The 16,553-nt window shown below is 48.9% G+C and overlaps 1 protein-coding gene across 2 annotated transcripts; it reads left to right on the top strand.

The window, feature by feature from the left end:
- Nucleotides 1–180: 180 nt before the first annotated feature.
- On the top strand, nt 181–14,560 carry LOC112409390 (putative RNA-binding protein Luc7-like 1). Of its 2 annotated transcripts, XM_024759480.1 has the most exons (8): nt 181–1,690; nt 2,096–2,206; nt 3,124–3,267; nt 7,312–7,488; nt 9,815–9,903; nt 12,898–12,927; nt 13,325–13,492; nt 14,211–14,560. In XM_024759480.1, exons 2-8 carry the CDS (start codon nt 2,099–2,101, stop codon nt 14,350–14,352), a joined length of 858 nt encoding a protein of 285 aa, XP_024615248.1. In that variant the 5' UTR covers nt 181–1,690; nt 2,096–2,098; the 3' UTR covers nt 14,353–14,560. The 2 variants fall into 2 exon arrangements, with proteins under 2 accessions (XP_024615248.1, XP_024615249.1); XM_024759481.1 differs by having other exon boundaries at nt 181–2,206.
- The last annotated feature ends 1,993 nt before the right edge of the window (nt 14,561–16,553 follow it).

Below are 16,553 nucleotides of genomic sequence, written 5' to 3'. Positions count from 1 at the left end.
TTTTTTTTTTTTTTGGCTGCGTTGGGTCTTCATTGCTGCGTGCAGGCTTTCTCTAGTTGCAGTGTGAGGGGGCTACTTTTCATTGCGGTGCATGGGCTTCTCATGTGGTGGCTTCTCTTGTGGCAGATCACGGGCTCTAGGGGCGCAGGCTTCAGTAGTTGCGGCTCGCAGGCTCTAGAATGCAGGCTCAGTAGTTGTGCACGGGCTTAGTTGCTCCGCGGCATGTGGGATCTTCCCGGGCCAGGGCTTAAACCTGTGTCCCCTACATTGGCAGGCGGATTCTTAACCACTGTACCACCAGGGAAACGCTAAACCTGCTTTTTGATTTAGGAACCAATCTGGAATTGAGAAGCACATTGAAGAGAGGGAGGGGCAGTAGGACAGAGCCATGTTTTAAAGAACATGGCAGTTAAGAGACGTCTCTGCAGTATGTCTAGTCTGTGTTGTGAAGTTTACCATTTAATTTTTAGCTTATCAGATGTCTGAGTCAGTTTATATTTTGCTTCGATGCAGCTGGTTGCCTTGATTGGTAAAAGCACTGGCAGAACTGTCAATGTGTATTCCCCACTCAACCCCTGTTGAGCAGATCCCTGGCTGTGTCAGGTGTGAGATCCCTCTTTTTGGGTAGACAATAGAGGAACTCTGCATCAAAGTCTCAGCACGTGTGCATGCATGACCCTTGCACCTCTCAGGCTGGTCTGTTAGGAGCTGCTGTTCCAGGTGAGCACAGATGGTACGTGACCCGAGTCAGCTCACTGGCGCTCTGATCCTGGCAAGCCCCCACCTTGTCAGCAGAGCTGGTCAACTTGACATACTTCCAGGAAATGCAGTGCATGCATGCAAACAAATGCCAGTCATCGGCTTTCCTGCTCGTTTGATTTGAACATAGTGAAATGTTTATTGAGAATATTTGGGGACCAATGACAGGAAAGAGGTCCTGAGTTCCAAGTGTGTGGAGTGAAATCTGGGAGTTGGCCTTGTGGGCAGTGGGGCTTGGCACCATCACGAGCCTCTTCCCTGTCTTGACCTACTCCCAAGTATGCATTTATTTGAAAAGAGGGGACTGTAATCCTCTCCAGTGTCCCTACTGTCCATTCCAGTGTCACACCAATCCTTGAGGAGTGCTCTGTCCTGACCATATTTGGAGGAAGAGACATAGATTATCACTCCTTGGTCCGTTGGCCTAACTTTCACCTGCCTTATTATCATTTCCACCCAGAACTTTCCTTTCTCTATTTTTCAGCGGTGGATCATTCACCCTGTCTAACCCGGTCATCCACTGCTAACCTCACTTGCTGTCTATGTAACATGATGCTGACTTCAGCAACTTGGGAGGTGCTACTTATCACTGGTCCTAGCCTGACAGTTGGGAAAGTGACGTCCTGTTTGTATGTTTATCTGAAGTTATGTTGGGGCCTTTGACTAATTACGGCAAATTAAGTGCTTAGCATATGTGACTGCTTATTAATTGGTATTTTATTGATTCCCACCAACTCTTTTCAGAGTGTCTTTTCCTTTACCTTTTTGGGTAAGTAGTAACCAGTTTTCCCGCTACTTTAGACGGTGGGCAATAACTAAACGTGTTCACAGCTCTCAGTAACATTTGTTCTATTGTTTTGTTTTGAGGTGGAAGGGGGAACTCTACCCTCAGAACATGAGGGAATAATATTTACGTGGCTCACAAAGACCAGTGAGTACATCATCTGCATCTCCCACGACTCACCAGGAGAGGGCCTCTGACATTAGCTCAGTCCAGCCTTTTCTGACCCTCAGAGACCACTGTTAGTTATGGCCAGGTGTTTTAATTTTCCTCAGAAATTTCTTGGAAACGTTGTTGAGGGATGGGGGTTCTTTTACAAATTTTGGAAATAAATAAATCAGATGAGAAGACATGCTTTTGAGTGGTCATTTGGTTTAACAGAGCCCCTTAATTGAATGTGATTGTGGACATTTTAGCTGTAGTGTAGCTTCAGATCTTCCCACTGAACCTACAGGCTTTAAGAACCAACCCAGGACTGTTATTTCCTATCGAACACGTGAGTTCTGAGGTCGTAGGCATGTCACTGACTGTAGCTCTCTGCCTCTCCTGAGCTAGGCGATGGATCACTTGGAGTCCTTTATTGCTGAGTGTGATCGGAGAACTGAGCTTGCCAAGAAGCGGCTGGCAGAGACGCAGGAGGAGATCAGTGCAGAAGTTTCCGCAAAGGTATGCTGGGGAGGCCTTCGCCTCACATTGTTGTCGTAAGAACTGGGCTGCCACCGGGCTAGCAGTCACGGTCACTGCTGAGTGTGCATCTTTGGGGTGGATGGTACCCACTGCCTTGGCTGTTCCCAGTGAGGAGGGAAGGCCGTCGCTGAGCTCTTAGCCCCTCCCCACACTGTGCGTGTGGGGTTTTTTTGTTTGTTTTGTTTTGTTTTTTGGTGTGTGTGTGTGCGCACGTGTGCGTATGTTTTAAAAGTTTCTTTTTTTTTTTTTTAACATTCCTACATAAAACAGGAAATGAGAAAAGTTAGCAGGGAAATGGTTAAACTGTGGTGCATCCATATCACGGAAGAAGAAAGTAGATCTGTGTGAAATTGGCCTGTGTGTCATCTGGATGACCCTTGTCTCTTCAGTGGAACTCTCTTCAGTGTCTTTTTTCCTTTCAGTTTTATAAAAGCATTTCTTAGGAAATAGACAGTTGCAAACTGGATCAACGGTGCCGTTTTATTTCTGAAAGCAAATCCCAATAATTAGGCATTTTGCTTACAGTATAAGTGTATGCATTTAGACCCATGCATTTTTTTACCCTTACCCAGAAGATTGAACTGTAATAGAAGGCATAAAAAGAGATGGTCTAGAAGCTGACCCACATGATGGTCCCTGCAACCTGTTGGCAGTAACAGCGGTGCCACTGCTTTTATTGGAACGTGGTGCACAGGTCTAGTTATGATCAGTCTCAGTGGTGGCGTTAAGGATGTCGTAATTGTTAGAATTCACATGTCATCAGTGAGGGTTTCCAGCTGTTCTAATATTTTCAGTGGAACAGACCAGAAATGCAACAAGAGAAACACTCGTTTTCTTTGCATTAAAAAATCTGTTGTTTTTAGATGTCTCCTTACCTGATTGTTTCTCTCTCGTAGGCAGAAAAAGTACATGAGTTGAATGAAGAAATAGGGAAGCTTCTTGCTAAAGCTGAACAGCTAGGAGCTGAAGGAAATGTGGATGAATCCCAGAAGATTCTTATGGAAGTGGAGAAAGTCCGTGCAAAGAAAAAAGAAGCTGAGGTTGGTGACAAAAATGTCTTAGAGAGGGAGGAAGTAGTAACTCCAGAGTTGACCTTTTGGGCTAAGATTAAGCCATGCCTTCTTTTTTTGTATACATATTGGGAAGGAGTTGGAAACAAGGTGGTATATTGTCAGGATTGTACGGTTTAGAGTCAGCACACACTGAGGTTTGTGTCTTCACTCTGCCCCTGTGACCCCGTGTGGCCTCAGACTAGGCACTTGCCAGCTCTGCGCATTATTCCCACGTGTAGAGTGCGTCCTGAGTATAACAGTCAGCGGAGGAGTGTTAGTGAGCACCTGCCGTCTGTCCATCTGGCTCCCAGGGAGGGGGCAGCGTGGTGGGTGTTCACCTGGTGTAATTGGGCCAGACTTGCATTGCAGATGCTATGTACAGTGAGGCCTGGTGCTTAGTGACACTGTGTCCTCAGTAGAGACCCATGCAGGTTGCGGGTGGTACCCAGGTGGTGTCCGCTAGGCTGCCAGGCCAAGACACACTGCTGTGTGGTGGAGAAGCTGAGTCAGGGACTCAATGTCTGTACCGGTGACAACCATTTTCCTCCTAGATGATTTCCTCTGTTGCATACTCCCTGGTTCTCAAATCTCACTGCTGGAATCGGAGATGGCTTGGGTAGGCTTCGAGAACGGTGGGAATGGTAGTCAGAGGAAGACGGGGCAGGTGTGTTCCTTTAGTAAGTGCTTGTCATACTCCAGCTATGGGCCAGGCACTTCTCTAGTTGTGAGCAAGCCGGAAGACTCCCTCTCCTGTTGGAGATGATACTGCTGTGGGGAGGGGGGCCAGGCAGAAAGGAATGTGAGCAACGGATAAGATTAATTCTGATGAAGATGGGTGCACTTGGAGGGTGCAGGGCGTGTCCAGGTAGGACAGAGGGACACTGGAAGGCCCTTAGCTGAGACCAGATGAGAAGGTTCTCAGAATGGTGGGTAGAGGTGAGATGGTGGAGTGAGCGGTGCCCCAGTGCAAGGCTGGTTTTGGTTGTTGCTGCACCCCCGGCTTGTCATGGTGCCTGATACATAGTAGCAGCTCAGCGATGACACAACAATTCTCAGCTGAATACACGAGTCCTGCTGACTGCCTGTGGGTGTTCGAGTGAGGCCCACTCAGGCAATGATATGTGCATGAAGAGTCGCAAGTCCTGCGTAGAAATCCTACACGGCTGTATACTAAACCCCTGTGTACTTAAATGGGAAATTTATGTTTACATGTAAAAAAAAAAAGTCAGGCTCCCTCGGTTGCTGACAGCTCCAGCAGAAAGGCCAGAGGGTCAGGAAGGAAGCTCTGCGGCCTCTTAGCGAGTCCTGAGGCCAAGCCTTCCTGCTTTGAAGAGCAGAGCAGACACCAGAAACCCGTGAGATGGCTCCGAGATTTATGCATAGGCTGAATGATTGTAGATGTGGGGTTCACCACTTGGATGTCTGCAGACAGCCAAGAGGGCAGCAGGATAGGGGACCCATGGCAACTTGTGCCCAGGACTCCAAGCATCCTTGCTAGAAGGCAGGTGCAAGGACGCTCACAGCAGAACTGATAAAATGAGCAGCCGTCGGTAACCTGGAAAACCACCCATGGACAAACAGCCATGTGCCCCTGAAATGGAGTCCTGCAGCAGTGAACGAACTGAACACATCTGTCTGCAGCATCCTGGAGAGAGCTCTCCAGCAACACAGGTGGGAGAAAGACCTGTAGTGCTGACACAGTGCTGACCACTGACATGGTTTATGGGTCCACATGTGCAATGAAGTACAGAGACAGCACTGAAGATTATGCTGAACGCACACGAATGCCTCTGGGGAGGGAGAGAACAGACACTAGAGAGGGAAACATCAGGAACTGAATTTCCATCATAATGTTCTATATCTTTCATTAAAAGAAAAACAGAAACCTTAAGCAGAAGTGCTGAATATGGTGGGTACACTATTTGTGATATTATTCTGCCCCTCTGTAGTTGTAAAACTTTGAATGCCTTCTTCTAATCTCTTTCAAAATCAATTGTAATTATTCTGAGTGAAAATAGTCAATCCCAAAGGGTTAAATACTATGTGGATCTGTTATATAACATTCTTAAAATGACCAAACCATAAGAATGGAGAGCAGATTGGTGGTCACCAGGAGTCAGAGAAGTGGGTGTGGCTGTGAAGGGGCAGCAGGCAGGACCTTTGTGGTGATGGATGTTCTGAACCTTGACTGTATCACTCAGTGTTCTTTCTGTGATGTTGTGCTATAGTTTTTAAAGATAGAACCATTGGGGGAAACTGGGTAAAGAGTACGCAGCACCTCTCTGTATCATTTCTTAGGATGACGAGACAGCCTTGCCTCCTGCTAAGGGGGGGAAGAGCACCCTACCCCATCCTGTTCTGTCCTGTAGTTCTGAGGAAGGCCTATGGGGGGCACTCAGGTGATGAGGATGGGGGCAGTGGCCGGAGTAAGGACAGTGGGGGTCCTGGGCACTAGAGTGCCTTTCTGTACCTTTGCTGGTTTAGTGAGTGATGTGATGTCTTATTTTGATTTGCATTTCCTAGGGAACATTTTGAATGTGTGAATTAATGGAAGATTACTACATTCAGTCTTCCCTTTAAGGGCAAATGATTATTGAAATGCATTTCTTAAACCTAGATTTTGAAGGAATGTTTTAACTTGAGCACAAGCGGCAGTAACCATGTTCTGGTTCATTTTCTTTTGTGTTTCGTGTATTTTGCTTTGAAGCCGAATGACTTTTTTTTTTTTTTAATTAATTTTTGGCTGCATTGGGTCTTTGTTGCTGCACGCAGGCTTTCTCTAGTTGCAGTGAGTGGGGGCTGCTCTTCATTGCAGTGCGTGGGCCTCTCATTGTAGTGGCTTCTCTTGTTGTGGAGCATGGGCTCTAGGCGTGCGGGCTTCAGAGTTGTGGCGTGCGGGCTCAGTAGTTGTGGCTCACGGCCTCTAGAGCGCAGGCTCAGTAGTTGTGGCGCACAGGCTTAGTTGATCTGCGGCATGTGGGATCTTCCCAGACCAGGGCTCAAACCCATGTTCCCTGCATTGGCAGGCGGATTCTTAACCACTGCGCCACCAGGGAAGTCCGTAGTGACTTCTTAGGATTAGACTCAGAGTGCACTGGCTGCAGGAGGGAGTGTGCTTTGTTCCATTTGGCACACTTCCTCCTTTGAAGAGAGTGTCTAATGTATTTGTCCTTCCAAATTTTAGCTTTTGGAGCTGCGTTGGGATACAGTTTCCTGAACATTGGGACAATCTCCGTAGATACTCCTGTGTTTTTTGCTCGTCTCTTTGGTTTAGGTTTTTTGTTTGTTTTTTAAGACCCCTGTTGAAGATTCTCCCCTCTTGTTTCTTTCGTCTTTGCAGAGCTCTCCACCATAGCAGGGACTCATCTTCCCTGCTAGCCTTTTAGCACACACAGCATCCTGTGTGTCTGAGTGTTCTGAATACCCCTTGTTGCTTTGAAATCATGACTGGTAGTTCATTTCTTAAGCAATTAAAATTGGGCTGGTTACAAGAATCTGAAGCTTTGTAAATGATTCAGTTTTTATGTATTTGAAAGTCATCTCGGACTTCCCTGGTGGTGCAGTGGTTAAGAATCCACCTGCCAGTGCAGGGGACACGGGTTTGAGCCGTGGTCTGGGAAGATCCCACATGCTGTGGAGCAACTAAGCCCATGCACCACAACTACTGAGCCTGCATGCCACAACTACTGAAGCCTGCATACCTAGAGCCCGTGCTCCGCAACAAGAGAAGCCACCGCAAGGAAGAGTAGCCCCCGCTCGCCACAACTAGAGAAAGCCCGCACAGCAACGAAGACCCAACACAGCCAAAAAATAAATAAAACATTAAAAAAAAAATAAAAGTCATCTCTAGGGAATTCCCTGGTGGTCTAGTACTTAGTACTTGGCACTTTCACTGCCAGGACCCCCGGGTTCGATCCCACATGCCACATAGCCAAAAAAAAAAAAGTCATCTCTGTAGTCCCTTCACATACTTCCATTTTAGGGGCTGAGTAGACAGTGACATTTGACTCTCACTCTCTTCCCATTCTCCAGGAAGAATACAGGAATTCCATGCCTGCATCCAGTTTTCAGCAGCAGAAGCTGCGTGTTTGTGAAGTCTGTTCAGCCTACCTTGGTCTCCATGACAATGACCGTCGTCTTGCAGACCACTTCGGGGGCAAGTTACACTTGGGGTTCATTCAGATCCGTGAGAAGCTCGATCAATTAAGGGTATGTTAATGTGTTGTGTTTCTGAAGAAACCCGAGAAGTTTTCTGATTGTCTTTACATCTCTTTGCTTTTAGAAAACCTTGTGTTCTTTTTTGTTTTTGTTTTGTTTTTTGGGGGAGGGGGTTTGGTGGAGGTACTGAAAACCTTCTGTTCTGATTCTAAGATCATGCCTTGGTTTTGTACTTGAGTTTTACAGTGAACTACTCAGATTTCATCCATATGTTCCCACAAGAGATCTAAGATCTCAGAATCCAGCAGAGCCTGGGATATTTATTTAGTCTGCTACCCCTTGTTTAGAGAGGAAAATGGCAGAATTCAGTCCCACGGTACAGAGAGTTCTCGTACCCCTCTGAAAACACTTCTGTTGGTGATGGGAAAGAGCCAGTAGTTTGCAGTTTTTTTTTCTTGGACAGAGGCGGACACATGGAGGGTGGACTGGCTAGAAGGATGAGAAGGTGATGGGGCATTTTCTGATACCCCTGCCCCACTGCTGGATGCCTGTGTCCCTTCCTCGGGGCTCCTCCTTGTTCTGGGTTAAGCTCTACAACATTCGACATCTTGGGTACGGAATGCCAAGGAGGAAGATTAAATAAGTTTGTGATATTTTGAATTGTCTTCTTCAAATGGATGGTGCTTTCCCTAATTGTGTACTGGGACCCTATGATGAGATGCTGGGAAATGTGGCAGGCCTTTTATCCGGACACCTGAAATCTATTGGAAGGACAGACACGTGGCACCTGACTGTAGGACACCACGATAGTCAAGGCCTTGGGCCTTGTGTGCCCCCAGGAAGGAGCAGCGGGTAGCAGGGCCCTGCATCCAAGGACGGTCCCCCATAAGTGATGTGCGACTCGGCCCTGGGAGAGGGAGCTGGGTGGCAGTCTCAGCACTGGTCTTGAAACATTTGCTCCTGTGCTCCCAGTAGAATTTTGAAAAATGATATTCTTTGTCACACATTTTTAAGTTGGAATTTTTTTCTTATAAATTTATGGGTATAAAACACGTAAAAATATTTTATATGTAGTCAGTAGAATGTAAATAACAATTTGGTGTCAACTACCATCCCCATTAAAAATCTGCTCCTTAGGGAATTTCCTTTAAATTGTCTTCCCATTCCATAACACCCCAGAATTTTGTCCTAATGTTTCTTATATCTGAAAGCCTTTTGTTTTTTTCTTAAGATGTACCTTTGCTTCAGAATACATTGAAACCTTTAGAATTTAAGTATTCACTTGATCTAGAAGTCATGTATTGTCATTGCAGTTATGAGCAGTATATAGTTGATAGAACAACCCAACTAAGTTACAGATTTTGATAAATAGCTGCTAAACTATCAACAGAAAATGTATTTGGAAGTGCACCTCTTAACGATAAGGAAGGTGGGAGTTGTGTGCCCTAATCAGAGATGGCTTCACTCCCAGTGGTACTGGAGGTGTGCACCCGCCCTGGGCTCTGCACCCCCTGGGCCATGCTCCAAGGTGGATGCAGGGTGAGAAGAGTGAGGACTTTCCTCAGGTGGGGGAACCTAGTGTTTTAGGGAGTGGGGAGGGTTTGGGAAGGAGGTGATGCCAGCCCATAGGCCGGTTCTCGGCCTCTCCTTGTCCTGGCCACGCCTTCTCTTCCTGGGGCCTGGCTCCCATCCGAACTGAGATTTAAGGTCACCCTTTATGCCCTCTCGGGCCTTTGTCTCCTGGCTCTAAGTTCCTCCCCCTCAGGGCCTTCCCCTCAGCAGCGTGAGGGGGGGCATTGAAAGGCTCCGAGTTGATTTTGGGGTGCTCTGAGCTAGCCAGTGGATGGTGCTCTGGCAGGGGGGTTGCTAGGCCACCTCCTGCCTGTCTGCCTTCCTTGTCCACTGTGCTCACCATGACCCAGCCTGATGGGACGTGTGGAGCTTGCTGTCCCCAGGAAGCCCCGCCAGCACCCCGGGACAGGCTGCAACTTGGCAGGGCAGATTGGCTCCCGCAGCAAGATGGATTCGGTCAGATACATGTTTTCTCTTTTACATGAAGTTTGTGGAGTCTCCTTGGGGTAAAAAAATTAAATTTATGGATTGATTTGAGCAATATGATAAAATTTCTGTGACTTAGATGTACAGCACTTAGGATATGTAGTTTGTCACTGAACTTGTAAAATGATAAAGCATTTTTTTTCCCCATGTATTTTCCATTGTTTAAGAGGTTTTATGAAGAATGTGTTCCTGTTTCCTGAGTTTCTCTTAGGTTCTTAAATTGCCAGTATTGAGGTCACATAAAGGTGCTTTGTTCAATAATGTTCACTCTAGTGTGTGACTTGTTCCTCCCCCATCTTCCTATTCTTTGTTTATTTAGAAAACTGTGGCTGAAAAGCAGGAGAAGAGAAATCAGGATCGGCTGAGGAGGAGAGAGGAGAGGGAGCGGGAAGAACGACTGAGCAGGAGGTGAGCACATGCGACCTGAGGACACCCCACTTCTTCCTGGCAGCACTGCATATTTACTGCCCTTGACAGTTGAGGTCTGCCAGTTACCTGGGTGGCTCTTAAAAGAAAAATAAGCAAACACATAGCACGTTCGGTCAAGCGAGGTTCTGGCTGGTCCAGGAGGACCTGTGTGCACAGCTGTGTGGTGTGGACAGGACACCCAAGCCGCTCGAGCAGCTGTGGCCACCTGATGCTTACCTAGAAAGATGTGGACTCCCTGGCAGGGGTGGAGGGGGACCTGTCACAGCACCTCCTGTGGAGCAGCCCTTGACCAGCAGGACAGGCAGGAACTGGGACACCAGAGAGGAACATGGTCTCACGCAGCCATGCCTGCTGTGGGCAGGACCCACCAGGGGCGGGCTCCGGTGTGGGCCCAGGCTCGTGGGTGGTAGGGTGGAAGCAGAGAGAACGTGAGCTAGCTGGGATCCAGGCCAAGGAGGTGGCAGTTCGAACCCTGTGAGGGCCAGGAGGGAATGATGTGTTCTGGGGGTGGAGCTGATAGGATTTGCTAGTGGACAGAGCGAGTTGTGCAAAGGGGGAGTGGAGCTGGCTCAGGGCTTCTGACCAGGAGTGGCCGCTTGTGGCGGTGGGGAGACTGGGAATGGTGTGTTGGGATGAGGAGGAGGTGGGGAGGAGAATTTGGCTGTGGCCATATTTGAGCCTAAGAGACATCCCTTCAGCCTAAGAGACATGCAGGTGGAGACAGTGGGTCTGGTCAGAGTTCAAGGAAGAGGCTGGAGCGCCGAGTAACCACGCTTTCATATTGGGCACAGAAACTGGGCTTTCCTGGAGGAATTCCTTAGTGAATAACTCAGGACAAATAATCCTTTATTGTATCTTTTGTGTTTCTTTTCATTATTTTAACTATCTAACAGATTCTGATTATAAATAGACTCAAAACAGTGTAAAAATATATTAAGTAAAAAGACACAGAAGTGACGACAGTCACTGGACATGTTGTGTGCGTGGGTATATGTGGAACCCTCCACATGTGAGATCTTCCCATAGCAGCTGTGCTCTTGAAGGCTACACAAAGTCCCTACTATGATGCTGTAATTAACTATATCCTTTTATTCTCCCACCTTCACCCCTTTTGTCCACCCCCATTTCCCTACCTCTGGCAACCACCAGTCTGTTCTCTGTATCTATGGGTTTGGGTGTTTTTCGATTCCATTTCCCTACCTCTGGCAACCACCAGTCTGTTCTCTGTATCTATGGGTTTGGGTGTTTTTCGATTTCACATATAACTGAGATCATACAGTATTTATCTTTTTCTGTCTGACTTATTTCACTTACCATAATGCTGTCAAGGTCCATCCATATTGTTACACATGGCAGGATTCCATCTTTTTTGTGGCTGAATAACATCCCACTGTATACGTACAAGCACATCATCTTTATCCATTCATCTATCAGTGGACACTTAGGTTGTTAACCATGTTTAAGCTACTGTAAATAATGCTGCAGTGAACATGGGGGTGCAGCTATCTTTTCAAGATTGTGATTTCATTTCCTTTAGGTAAAAATACCCGGAATTGGAATTTCTGGATATTGTAGTTCCATTTTAATTTTTTGAGGAACCTCCTTTCTGTTTTCCGTAGTGACTGCACCAATTTACATTCCCATCAACAGTGCACAAAGATTCCCGTTTTTCTGCATCCTCACAAACAAGTGTATTTCTTGTCTTTTTGATGACAGCCATTCTGACAGGTGTGAGGTGATACCTCATTATGGTTCTGATTTGCTTTTCCCTGCTGAATAGTGACGTTGAGCAATTTTTTATGTGCCTGTTGGCCATCTGTATGTCTTCTTTGACAAAATGTCTATTCAGGTCCTCTGCCCATGTTTTTACCTTTTTTTTTTTTCCCCTTCTGTTTAGAGTTCTTTTTGTGTTTTGGATATTAGCCTATTATCAGATACATGATTTGCAGATATTTTCTCCTGTTCAGTAGGTTGCCTTTTCATTTTGTTGATGGTTTCCTTCACTGCGCAGAAGCTTGTTAGTCTGATGTAGTCCCACTTGTTGACTTTTGCTTTTGTTGCCTTTGCTTTTTATGTTTTTTAAAGCCTTTGCTTTTTTTTCTTTTTTTTTGCGGTACGCGGGCCTCTCAGTGTTGTGGCCTCTCCCGTTGGCGGAGCACAGGCTCCGGACGCACAGGCTCAGTGGCCATGGCTCATGGCCCAGCCGCTCCATGGCATGTGGGATCTTCCCGGACCGGGGCACGAACCCGCATCCCCTGCCTCAGCAGGCGGACTCTCAACCACTGTGCCACCAGGGAAGCCCAAAGCCTTTGCTTTTTAAAAAAATTTTTTGATTAAGTTTTTATGAAACTATTTTTGAACAAGTAATCTAGTGACCATCTTTGTATGAGTTTGAGGGTTTATAAAATTCCTTAGAATTCCTGGGATAAAGGAATATAATATATAAATATTGGTAGGTGTTACAAAAATGGCTTTTCAAGAGGCTTTGTCAGATCACCCTCCAGCCACATGATGTGTGAGCATCTTTTGTCACTTCCTCCTTGAGCACATGTTGGTGGTGATCTTGTAAATTTCTGCTTGGAATGAAATGAGACCTCATTGTAAAGTGCATTTCTTAGTTGTTGGTTGTATAATGTTTCCCAGGGAGCTCATGTGACACTCACTGGCAGTGAACCTGTGTTTGCAACTTGGGTGTCCTGCCCAGCCCTGCACCTGCCATGTGACTATCTGTGTAGCTGAGGTGGTGTCCACTGTGAAGAGTTTGCAGAGCCACTGGTTCAACTCAGTGCAGCATGGACCCCTGGGTGCTGATCTCTGCGTTCTGCCTCCAAGCAGCTGGGGCTGGAGGCGGGCCTTATAGCAGGTCCTCTGGGAAGTCGGCCCTCCTTCACCACATGAACTTGAGGCACCTCCCCTCAGCTGTAAGGGATGGAGCTGTTTTTGGGAAATTGTTCATCTTTTTTTCCATTTTAGGTCTGGATCAAGAACCAGAGATCGCAGGAGGTAGGTTTTCCATTTATGTGTTCTCAGTGAGATGTTCTTTTCTATATGCACTTAATACTTAACCTTTATAGCTTCACAGTTATTATCTGGTGGTCAGGTCTGGCTCATTAAGGGCACAGGACGTGGGTGAGACTCCAGTCCCGTTTGTAGCTGGCGTTGGCTGGGGCTTAGTGCAGCGTGGGAGTGGGGACCCACTGTCAATGAGAGGGACAGTCAGGGCGCTGCTGGGGCCTGCTGGGCAGACGGGAGTTTCCTGGCCAATGTACAGGAAACGTCAGCGGGAAGGGTCTGGCCGTAGTTACCAGAGAGTAGTTGGTGGGATTATTGTGAACCCAAGTTGTAAGTTTGTGGGAGGAGGGGAGATAACAGTAAAGCATCAGCAGAACATCTGCTGCAGGTCGCGCTCCCGGGACCGGCGTCGGAGGCGGTCAAGATCTACCTCCAGAGAGCGGCGGAAGTCGTCCCGGTCCCGGTCCCGAGACAGACACCGGCGCCACCGAAGCCGTTCCCGGAGCCACAGCCGGGGCCACCGCCGGGCATCCAGGGACCGGAGTTCGAAATACAAGTAACTACTCTGACTCCTTCAGTAGCTGCATCCAGGAGTGAACCCTTTCTTTGTGTGCCAGGGTATGGGGGTCTGTCATCTGTGGGACAGAGTGTTAGGGCCTTGAGGAGTCCTGAATGGGGCCCAGGGCACTGAGAGCCCTAAGCCGAGGGCAGCAGATGGCTTCAGGGCTGGGACGGTTGAGAGGCTGAGGAGGTGGTCGCACGTGGGCATGGCCATGCTCAGGGGCTGCACACTCACTGTCACTTTGGTACACAGAGTCCCTGACTAGCCCTGCTTACCTCTGTTGTGGTTTTTTTAAAGGAAAAACAACAACAAAAAACACCACTAATGATCATATTCAGAGACGACCACTGTTAGCTTTGGTGTGATGAATTTTAAATATCTTTTTTTCCATTGTGTTTTTACATAATGGATCGTATTCCATGTGTGGACTCTTGTTGTATTTTCCTTTGCAGTGTTCACATTATAGTGAAAGCTTTTCCTGTTACTAGAAACCTTTGCAGATGTCACTTTCTAGTGGCTGCCCAGCCCTCCCTGGGCAGTGGGTTGGGCACAAGACGGCAGGCCTGGCACCCTCTGGTCTGCTAGGACCCTTCCAGCCGTGGTGGGTCCTACCCTTACCTGGCCTGATGCTGAGGGTCCAAGGTGTCAGTGCCTGAGGAGCAGCCAGGAGGGAGGGCCAGCCCTTGCTGAGCCTCTGGTTCCTGTTTCCCAGGTTCTCCAGAGAGCGGGCCTCAAGGGAGGAGTCCTGGGAGCGCGGGCGGAGTGAGCGGGGGGCCACCGACTGGAGGCTTGAGAGCACCAATGGAAAGACTGCGTCACGGAGGTCGGAGGAAAAGGAGGCCGGCGAGATCTGAACCCACACCCAGGCGCTGTAAATAGTCTGATACATGTTTGACACAGCCTAACGTTACCCTTTATATTTGCTGAATACAACTCATCTTTTGTAGTTTACCATTTCTATTGTTTTGGAGCTAGCTGTGAGTTTCTCGAGATGTACAGAGTTGCTCCTGTGTTCTGGGTTATGTCAAGTGGGAATAAATAGCCTGACAGACTGCTTCCTGACGGCCGCGGTGCAGTCTCTCCTGTCCCCGGTGTGCTAGACTTCGCCGTGACTTCCACAGGTTGGGGGACACACCAGGGGTCATCTGACTTGAGCTTAGAAATGTGACTTACGTTGGACTCCCCTTTGACTTTTGGCATATGATGTGCTGTGCACCTCCAACACCCAGACTGGCTGGGGCCGGATGTGCCCGGCCGTCTGCTCTGTGGGCTCCACATGTCTTTCTGAAGTCTGAGCTGCACTCTTACGGAGGACTGCCTGTCTGGTTTGTGGTAAGCAGCCTCAGCATGGCACTCGAACTCAGATGAACTACAGTTCCCCCTCTTGGAGTTACTTAGGGCCAAGAAAGACCCGTGCATAGTATCTGCATGACAGCCACGAGGTCTTCAGAGGGGGGCATGCTGACTTTGGGGTCAGGTGTGGTTTGACTCACCCTTGGGGGGCCTGGTGGTGTTACCCACTCTCCCTCAGCCCTTTTGCTCGTATTGCTAAAGTGAGCCCTTCAGAAAAGTATAACTGGGAGCTCTTTTCTTGTTTTCACTTTTGTGGGGGTATTTTTGGAGGGAGCTTCTGGCTGGGCCAGAACATGCTGGAACATAACCCTGCTCACAGTGGGAGACCACTGGGAAGCCAGGGGTGAGTATCTGTCTGATAGGTGGGTGGAGGTGTGCCCTCCCAGGTGGGAAGTGGATACAAGTTGGCAGAAAGCCTGGGTCGGGGGCAGGGCAGGGGGTATAAAAGTCTCCTGGGAGGGTAGAGGCAAAGGGAGTGAGGGCTATGGTCATGGGTTCCCGACTCAACGTTGTAGCCTGGCCTGTGACGGCGGGGGCTGGACTGAGCGGGAAGCCGGGGCAGGGCTGCACAGCTCCTCACACCTCCATTCGTCACCTCCGGAAGGGATGTTTTGGGGTTTTGTCCTGTTTTTATTGTCGTGCAGTACACATACATTTACCACTGTAACCATTTGTGAGTCTACAGTTGAGTGGCAATCACTGTGGTGGCCACTGTCCGTAGAGGGGTGGTTTTGAAGAGGCAGAGGGCAGATGGTGTCCCTGTACTTAGGAGGCCTGGGGTCCCAGCCAGAAAGCAGGTGGCGCTGGGATCAAGACGCCCAGGAGGGCCTGTAGGGCGGCTTCTGCTCCCCTTACACCTGGATGCTCACCAGTCAGTCCAGGACGAGGCAGTGGGAGCCCTTGCTACCTGGCTCTTCCAGCCTCTGTGCTGGAGGCACCCACCTGCCCCTGGCACATCACAGGGCCTGAGAGCCTGGTATCCCTGACCCCTGAGCCTTGGGTTCTCCGTGTTGGCCCAACTCCTGGGCATAGGAGTGCAGCAGACCGGCCGTGGCCCTCTGCTCTGGATGGGCAGAGGAAGAGGTCAGACTGGTGGGGGCAGTGCACAACCCAGGACACCGAGGCTGCTCTGAGGACGCCACAGCGCACCCTGGGTGGGTTCCAGCAGAGGGCCTGGTAGGTGGGTGGAGGACCCAGAGGGTGCTGAGAGGAGGGGACTGGGGCCGGAGGGGGCCACCTACCTGAGCCCCCTCACTCCTTGTTAAAATACTGATGTGGGGAATCACTCATTTAACAGGGAAGAGCAGGGATGGAGGTAGGGAGATGATTGCAGTCCTAGCAGAGAGTTGGGTCGGCCCAGCCAATAGGTGCAGATGCTTCCGGGGCCCATGGTGATGGTGGGCCCTAGGCCCCTGAGGTCAACCCCAGGGCTCTGTGGTGCCCTCAGACCCTCCCTGTCACCAAATTCTCAGGGACTCCCACACACACATCATGCTTCTGGCCACTGGCAGGGGTGGGGTGTGGCATGGTGGTAGCACCTTGTGTAGGTTGTGGAATCTCCTAAGTGCACGGAGGCCCCAGGCTGTTGAGGGGGCAGGGCTGTTTCGGCTGCTCTCCCCTCTCTTTCTGGGGATCCTAGCCAGGCCCAGAACTACAATCTAGGGAAGGGAGGGCTGGAGGATCTGTGCTGGCTCTGCTGCTG

This window comes from Neophocaena asiaeorientalis, unplaced genomic scaffold (genome assembly GCF_003031525.2).
Source record: "Neophocaena asiaeorientalis asiaeorientalis breed wild unplaced genomic scaffold, Neophocaena_asiaeorientalis_V1.1 scaffold254, whole genome shotgun sequence".
Lineage (NCBI taxonomy): Eukaryota > Metazoa > Chordata > Mammalia > Artiodactyla > Phocoenidae > Neophocaena > Neophocaena asiaeorientalis.
Note: the sequence above shows the minus strand (reverse complement) of the source record. Positions and strands in the feature narration are given on the sequence as shown.